This window comes from Suncus etruscus, chromosome 1 (genome assembly GCF_024139225.1).
Source record: "Suncus etruscus isolate mSunEtr1 chromosome 1, mSunEtr1.pri.cur, whole genome shotgun sequence".
NCBI lineage: Eukaryota > Metazoa > Chordata > Mammalia > Eulipotyphla > Soricidae > Suncus > Suncus etruscus.
The window spans coordinates 124,740,371-124,749,857 of record NC_064848.1 but is presented as its reverse complement, the minus strand read 5'-3'; the positions used below and the strand labels follow the sequence as shown (position 1 = coordinate 124,749,857).

Genomic DNA, 9,487 nt, shown 5'->3' with positions numbered 1-9,487 from the left:
TCTGTGGCTATCTCCAGATAGTGTCAGAATTGGTATGAGTTAATTGAATGATCAGTCTTCTGACTTCTGAAAATTTCTTATAGCTGTAAGAAAACCATTCACATCTTCAAATTATAATCAAGTCTTTAGAAGACCTAAAATCAGTTTGATTTTGTATTTTAGATGTGCTGAATGACAGTACTTTTTAGTCACCTGTACTAAACTATGTTTAAGGCTACTATTATCCTTCACTTGAACTTTAGGCACAAATTCTATCCTTCCAGTGCTGTACATATCAATGTTCTTCATAAATAATCTAGATTGATATTCACAAAGAAATGTTCAGATTCCCTTTCTTCTTGTTTAACATTTTAATTTTCTAAAATTGTCAAAATATAAATCAGCACTTTGCCATATTCAATACTTCCCTTATTTTAGTGTCTGGCCTCAGTTGCTTTTTTCCTCCTCCTAGAACATGACATGTACATCATTATTATGTCAGTATTATTCAACTTCCTTTTTCTTGCTTTCTTGAAGTACTTTGCCCTAAATCTCTTCATGACTGTCTCTTTATATTTCAATTGTTTTGTGAGCGTTACTTTGCCAGTGTAGCCTTCTATATCTCCATAAATTACCCATGACCCATAATTTTCTATATTTAAATTCCCATTGACATATATGATTAATGACAAAATTATTTTATTCTCTCTTTTTTTTTTTTTGCTATATTCAATGGTGATTGGAGGTGACTTTAATCCAAAATTTGAACCTGGCCTCTCATAATTTAAACTTGTCATCCAGCTTTTGTATTAGCAAATACAATTTTAAAACTGGTAAAATTTACATACAATATTAAAAAATTGCTGCCAACATAAATTAATATTTGGTACTTTTTATGATAAAAAAACTCGAGGCAATAAAGATAATGACATAATAATAATAATAATAATAATAATAATAGGTATTCTGCCATTATGAACATAATGATGAAATAAGTGCAAACTACTTTAATGAAAATAGCATTTAATCACAGCATTTCTCTGAGATGGAAAATATCATTACCTATTATAATTTTTAAATGAGAAAAATGATAGAGAAGTTCATTAGCTTATTCAAGTTCATACAGTAATTGAAAGTAGGGTAGATATTTGAATTCTGGCCTGGATGATAACAAGTACATCAGCCTACATATTGCTTTGCCTGATGGCCTCTAGAAGAAAAGAGCTTCATAGAACTATTGAAATTTAGAATTAAAAGGACTCTAGACTGATGCGATCTGCCACATTCTAGTCAGAATTATTGGCTAGTCTTTGGGTTAAGGTTGTTCTGCCTATAATTTCTAACGATTTGCATACCTACCTTCAGACACAGTTGTACATAGTAACTCACCTATTTTATGATCTGTAGATATTTTTTTTCAGTCAGATGTCTATGAATGTCTGAAACATTTAGCAATCTCATAGTTCAAGCCCATTACAGAGAGGAGAACTAAGTAAATATTAACAGCCCCTTGAGCTTTGTTGAAACTTGAAAGACCTGCATAACATCAAGTAAGCTTTTGTCAATCACAATCTAGACCAGATTAGTCTTAAAGTCCAAGGAAGAGACAAAGTTCATTTTGGGGAGGGAGTTTCTGCACCATTTTTCCCAGTTATTGTGTGCAAGTTTAAGGGAAAAGAAAATGATGAAAGAAAAAGAGAAAACCATTGCTATTGTGAAGGTTATAGATACTTCAGAATTAAAACTGGTGAGCAAGTCATTTTGGACTTCTTTCAATGTTTGGAGACAAAACGACATTAAATACTGTATTTAAACTTTTAAACTTATAATCAATAAAATAAGGTATGTAGAATTTGAGCTGTAAAATGGCAATGTAGAGTCTGCTAAATTGACAAGCTTGTTAATTTGTTTTTAGTGTTCTAGATACATTATAGATACTTTCATAGTCTTGTAAAACATGCTGAAATAGTAAACAATAAGGGTGACGCTGGCAATTTGTTGTAGTATTATCTTTTTATTAATTTAGCAGTAAAATAGTTATCTGCATATAAAATGTATGATTCAAAAGTACGTGCACTTTTATTTTGTATTTTGTCTTTCCACTTAAGTTATAAGCCAGCTAGCTGGCTAAGGACAAAAATGTTTTCCATTCCCACCAATGCTTTATTTTTATTCAATCATAATAGAATAAAATAATAATAATAATAATAATAACACAGTGGGGATTCCATATTTAATGTTATTCAAACCTGAAAGCTCTGCTTACCAAATGAAAATGTAGACAGATCAACGTATATGTCCAAAAACTGGAAAAGCTAGTTAACTACGTTTAGATGAAGAAATATCCTAAAGGAAAGAAATAACCTTTTGAATGTCAGATTTTCATGTTTGTTTGCATTGTATACTATGTACTCTCCTACAGTTTGCCTTTTTGAATGTGTGAATTTTATCTTCCTTTTATGTTCACTGTTTTTTATTTTGAATAATCTCATGTTCATTTTTACCATTTTGGATTTATAATAAATGCTATCACAGTAAAGAAAAGTAAAAATGTAAAAATAAATCTCTAGGCTTTTTTAAGTTTTTAAAAATTTATACTAGGATACTATACAGATGGAGATAGATGATAGATAGCTATCATCCACCTATTAAAAAGGGTTTAGAATTTCCTTTTAATATTTATACTGAAAATTATTTGAAAATATAATATGCATATTTGTATCTTTTGTATTTTTGTGCTAAAGTATACTTGTATATAATAAACAATACATATATATACAATACATGTATATTAAATGTTTATATAGTATTGTTATATTCACATGTGCATGTAAGTTATATACACATGTGATAGTGCTGTTTTGAAGAATAAATATAAGAAAAATGTAATAATTCATTACTCCATTTTGAAGTAGTTCATTAGTCCTATAGTGGTTGGTAAAGACAAAAGGACATTTATCATGGAAGAGTATGGAGAGGATTTGGTGATTGGATAATATGTTGGATTTTGCTACAATAAAAGAGTGAGGAACAAGGAGGAAAAGAAACTTTGGAAAAGAATAAAATGAGAAAAATAGGGTTCATTTGACTTTCAACATTTTTGTATATCAAAGCATTTCTTACCATGATAAGTCTTAAGACTAGATCTCTTCTATAATGGAGATAGGTAGTTGAGTTCTCTTCTGCAAAAGATGCTTTCCAGACTTTGCGTCACAAAGACTAGGTTTGAATCCCAAAGAATTCCATTTTTATAGTTGTATGATTCTTATTTCAAAGTGCTAAGATGTAATACAGACTGATGCTTAATGAAATTGTTATAGATGCTTTTGTAAATATTATTTAGCATTATGACATACTTATCTTAATATCTAGCATGTGCATATAATATACTCAACTATGACATAGTATATATGTAATAATAAACTTAATATTTTCTTCTCAAAATCCTTTGGTTATAGATGCATAGATTCCTTGTGACTACATTCTTTACTTCCCTGTCATTCTTCCCACATGGAGTCTGAAGCCTATTGTTTATTTATTTTTATTGGCAATATGGGAATGACCCAAACTGCACCCCATTCAAGAATAGGTTTGGAATTTAAAAAAAAATATTGGAGCCGGAGAGATAGCATGGAGATAAGGTGTTTGCCTTCATGCAGAAGGATGGTTCGAATCCTGGCATCCCTTATGGTCCCCCGTGCCTGCCAGGGGCGATTTTTGAGCATAGAGCCAGGAGTAACCCCTGAGCGCTGCCAGGTTTGACCCCAAAACCAAAAAAAAAAAGAAAATTATTTTGGGGCCAAAATGGTGGCGCAAGCGAAAAAGTATCTGCCTTGTGCCCACTAGCCTACGACTGACCGCGGTTCGATCCGTGTGTCCCATATGGTCCCCCAAGCCAGGAACATTTCTGAGGCCTAGCCAGCATCACCGGGTTTAGCCAAAATAATTTTTTTTAATTTTATTGAAACCATTGTTATTTGTGAAATCCTTTATAGGTGGGTTTCAGGCATACAATGAATCACGGTCAACTGCACCACCAGTGTCATCTTCCCTCCATCAGTATTCCCTAAGTGCATCCCATATCACTACCACTTACCACCCAGCCTTCCAGTATAGCAGGCCCATTTTAAGCTTGTTAAAGTTGGGTTTCTTGATTCCACTGTGGTTGCTTTTGGCTTAGTTAGTTCTGTTCTTTTTTTTAAAAATAGAATAAGATATGATTATTTTTCTTTTCCATGCTCACTATGCCCATACTATTATTTATTCTTTTTTAAATACTAATTTATTTTTTATAATTATTTTTATTTAAACACCGTGGTTACAAATATGATTATAGTTGTATTAATACAGTCATGTAAAGAACACCCCCCTTCACCAGTGCAACATTCCCACCACCAATTTCCCAGATCTCCCTCCTTCCCACCCACCACACCTGTACTCGAGACAGGCTTTCTACTTCCCTCATTCATTCACATTGTTATGATAGTTTTCAGTGTAGTCATCTCTCCAACTGCACTCATCACTCTATGTGATGAGCTTCATGTTATGAGCTGCACCTACCAGCCCTCATCTCTCTTGTCTCTGAAATACTGTTAAAAATGTCTTTCATTTTTCTTAAAGCCCATAGATGAGTGAAACCATTCTGTGTCTTTCTCTCTCCCTCTGACTTACTTCACTCAGCATAATAGATTCCATGTACATCCATGTATAGGAAAATGTCATGACTTCATCTCTCCTGACGGTTGCATAGTATTCCATTGTGTATATGTACCACAGTTTCTTTAGCCACTCATCTGTTGAAGTGGTATCTTGGTTGCCTCCAGAGTCTGGCTATTGTAAATAGCGCTGCAATGAAAATAGGTGTAAGGAATGGATTTTTGTATTGTAGTTTTGTGTTCCTCAGGTATATTCCTAGGAGTGGTATAGCTGGATCATATGGAAGTTCAATTTCCAGTTTGTGAAGGAATCTCCATATTGCTTTCCATAAAGGTTGTACTAGACAGCATTTCCACCAGCAGTGAAAAAGAGTTCCTTTCTCTCCACATCCCCGCCAGCACTGCTTGTTTTCCTTTTTTGTGATGTGTGCCAATCTCAGTGGCGTGAGGTGGTACCTCATAGTAGTTTTGATTTGCATCTCCCTGACAATTAGTGATGTTGAGCATCTTTTGATGTGCCTTTTGGCCATTTGCCTTTCTTCTTTTTCAAAGTGTCTGTTCATTTCTTCTCCCCATTTTTTGATGGGGTTAGTTGTTTTTTTCTTGTATAGTTCTGTCAGTACCTTGTAAATTTTGGATATTAGTCCTTTATCTGATGAGTATTGGGTGAATAATTTCTCCCACTCAGTGGGTGGCCTTTTTATTCTGGGCACTATCTTCTTTGAGATGCAGAAGCTTCTCAGCTTAATATAGTCCCATCTGTTTATCTCTGCTTCCACTTGTTTGGAGAGTGCTGTTTCCTCCTTAAAGATGCCTTTAGTCTCAATATCCTGGAGTGTTTCACCTACATGTTGTTCTATATACCTTATAGTTTCAGATTTGATATCAAGGTCTTTAATCCATTTGGATTTTACCTTTGTACATGATGTGAGCTGGGGGTCTGAGTTCGCTTTTTTGCAAGTGGCTAACCAGTTGTGCCAACACCACTTGTTGAATAAGCTTTCCTTGCTCCATTTAGGATTTCTTGCTCCTTTATCAGAAACTAGGTGGTTATATGTTTGGGGAACATCCTCTGAGTACTCAAGCATATTCCACTGATCTGAGGGTCTGTTTATATTCCAATACCATGCTATTTTTATAACTATTGCTTTGAAATACTACTTAAAATTGGGGAAAGTAATGCCTCCCATATTCCTTTTCCCAAGGTGTTCTTTAGCTATTGGAGGTTGTTTATTGTTCCAAATGAATTTCAGAAGTGTTTGATCCACTTCTTTGAAGAATGTCATGAGTATCTTTAGAGGAATCACGTTAAATCTGTACAATGCTTTTGGAAGTATTGCCATTTTAATGATGTTGATCCTGCCAATCCATGATCAGGGTATGTGTTTCCATTTCCGCGTGTCCTCTCTTATTTCTTGGAGCAGTGTTTTATAGTTTTTATTGTATAGATCCTTCACATCTTAAGTCAGGTTGACTCCAAGATATTTGAGTTTGTGTGGCACTAATGTGAATGGGATTGTTCTCTTAATGTCCATTTCTTCCCTATCATTATTAGTGTATAACAAGACCATTGATTTTAGTGTGTTAATTTTGTAGCCTGCCACTTTGCTATATGAATTTATTATTTCTAGAAGCTTTTTAGTAGAGTCTTTAGGGTTTTCTAAGTAGAGTATCATGTCATGTGCAAACAGTGAGAGCTTGACTTCTTCCTTTCCTCTCTGAACTCCCTTGATAACTTTTTCTTACGTAATCGCTATAGCAAATACTTCCAGTACTATGTTGAATAGGAGTGGTGAGAGAGGACAGCGTTGTCTTGTATCAGAATTTAGAGGGAAGACTTTTACTTTTTCTCCATTGAGGATAATATTTGCCACTGGCTTGTGGTAGATGGCCTTAACAATATTGAAAAAGGTTCCTTTAATTCCTATTTTGCTGAGAGTTTTCATCAAGAATGGGTGTTGAACCTTATCAAATGTTTTTTCTGCATCTATTGATATGACCATGTGATTTTTTTGTTGTTGTTGATGTTGTGTATTACATTGATAGATTTAAGGATGTTAAACCATCCTTGCATTCCTGGGATGAAACCTACTTGATCAAAGTGAATGATCTTCTTGATGAGGCACTGGATCCTGTTCGCCAGGATTTTGTTGAGAATTATTTATATAACTGCACTTTTCACTCTTTGTGGTAAGCTTGATATCATGGGCTAGTACTTCTGGCCCTCATCCCTACTATCTCTGGGTATCATTATAATACTATCTTTTATTTTTCTTAAATCCCACAATTGAGTGAGACGATTCTGTGAAACCTATTGCTTGAAGCCATGGCATTGTATGTGGTGTGAAAACACTTATAACCTAGGTGCATTTTTCAATTATGTTAACTAGTCATTTGCCTGTTTGACTTTTTGGTGCATGCGGCACATCGGGTAGGTGGTCACAGTTTATTCGTAGTGCTGTGCTCAGGAATCAGTCCCAGTCATGCTCGGGAGGGGTGACCATATGGGGTGCTTCGGATCAAACCTTGATTGCACGCAGGCGCGCGCGCGCGCACACACACACACACACACACACACACACACACACACACACACACACGGCAATGTTTTACCTACTGTATAATCTCTCCTGCTCCTGATGAAAGCTGCACATTAGAGTTTAAGCTTAATGACTGAAAGGGAGCTAAATTTATACTTTTGATCTGGGAGAGATCAGAGGAAAGTTTTTTTAAATATGAGTTGGTTCTTCAGGAAATTATTAAAAGAAATGGTAAGATATTTGGGGATGAAACATAATTCAGGCCCTAAATATCTTTTCAGGGGGTGAAAGAGAAAGATTGGGTCACACCCAACTCTGCTTAGTATTCATTCTGTCTCTGTACCCAGGGATTGTTTTTGAAGATCCAAAATAGCTTAAGATGTGAAAATAGAAAAGAAAATTTACACAGATAAACTTATAAAAGCAAAATATGAAAACTGAGTTATTGTTAAAATACATAGGGAATGATAAGACATAAAATATACAGAAGATGTAAAATAGAGAAAAAATGATTAAAAGCAGTTGGAATAGGGATTGAATTGAATCTATAGGTCACTGTAATAATATTCCTATTTTAAAAATATAAGTCTTGTTCCCTCTTCCCACAAAATATTTTCTTTAACTTATTTTAACAATATTTTTTCTTAGTTTCCAGTGTACAGGTCTTTTGCCTCCTTGAGTCAATTTATTCTTAAATATTTAATTTTTTTTGATGTTTCTGTGAGTATGATTACTCTCTTAATTTCTGGTTTATATATCTTACTTTTGTATAAAATGCAATTGACTTTGCATGTTGATTTTGATTTTGTACTTCAATTTTACTGGATTTATATATTAAGTTGAGTGCACATAAGTAAACCTGTTCTCCTACTTATTGTTCATCTGTAAAGTTCACTTTAATCATTATTTTCTAAATTTTATGACTTTTCAAAATTTTTTGGTGGTTGTATAAGTGCTTCAGTTTAAACTTCAAATCATATGTTAAAAAGAGGTGGAGAAATTAAGAGTTGAGTGTCTTATTTGTTCTTGATGGTAATTTTAAAAGGTAAAACATCTTTTCTAAATCTCAATTTGTTCTGTAGTTTTGTCTTTCTTTCACTTAAAATATCACTTATTTAGTCCTTATTCTTTTTTAATCAGTCTTGCCAAAACATATTATTATTAATTTAAAAACTTTATCTATTCATGCTTTTATTTTATTTGTATTTTATTTTCCCGAGTTATTGTTTACAATTTAGATTGAATCTAGTTTATCAAATTTCAAAACCTTATTTATCAGATTCTAATTGAGGTTCTTTTTTTTTAAGTACTCTTTATCAGTACCTTTTATATATTTTTACTTTTTAGAATTTTTTATCGTTTAGTTATTTAAAAGTTTTCAAAAATTTTGGAAATCAAAGACTGTCAAAAATGCTAAACCTTCATTTGTCTAAATACAATCTTTAGATATTTTACAGTATTTCACATATTCCAAATTACTTAAGAAAGATGTGCATTTTCTGTGTGTGTGTGTGTGTGTGTGTGTGTGTGTGTGTGTGTGTGTGTGTGGTTTTTGGGTCACACCCGGCAGTGCTCAGGGGTTATTCCTGGCTCCATGCTCAGAAATTGCTCCTGGCAGGCACGGGGACCATATGGGACACCGGGATTTGAACTGATGACCTTCTGCATGAAAGGCAAACGCTTTACCTCCATGCTATCTCTCCGGCCCCAAGATGTGCATTTTCTAATATATATTTATTGGTATACATTTTGGTTTTTGGCCATATCTGATTTCACTCAGGAGTTATTCTTGGCTTTGTGCTCCTTGGCAGGCTTGGGGGGCCTTATGGAATTCTGGAGATTGAACCCAGGTGTGGCTCATGCAAGACAAACACCCAATCCATTGTGCTATCGCTCTGGTCCCAATTTTAAATATTTTAATATAGAATGATATATTGGACTATTAGGCCAAAAATTATATTCATTATTTAAGTAAATAAGATCACTAATATTTTTGTGCACTTGCTTTTCAAAAATGAGGTCAGAATCATCACTTGTTTATAAATCTATTTACTTATTTAAGTTACTGTTCCAGCAATGCTCAAGGTCTTGCTAGCTCTGCACTCAGGTATTACTCCTGGTTGTGTTCAGGGAACCCTGTGAAATATCAGTGATTGAACCTGTGTTGGACTATACTAGCTCTCCAGTCCTTACTTAGTATATTTATTCATTTTTCTTGTGGTTTACTTTTAAATTTTAAGTTCTTAAGTTTATTTTTAGGTGCATGCATAATTATAATTCTCTGGGAAAGTTGACTTCTTAGTCTATATTGAA

The 9,487-nt window shown here is 33.8% G+C and overlaps 1 protein-coding gene across 3 annotated transcripts in view; it reads left to right on the top strand.

Moving 5' to 3' along the window:
* Positions 1–9,487, top strand: part of TFEC (transcription factor EC) — a 55,630-nt gene that overhangs the window by 26,240 nt on the left and 19,903 nt on the right. The window contains exon 1 of one of the 3 annotated variants that reach the window (XM_049771039.1): positions 1,661–1,726. The exons of the other annotated variants lie outside the window; for them this stretch is intronic. Within the exon in view, the coding sequence (XP_049626996.1) occupies positions 1,661–1,726 (66 nt within the window). Of the gene's footprint in view, positions 1–1,660; positions 1,727–9,487 lie in introns of those variants that run through there. 3 annotated transcript variants of the gene reach the window in all.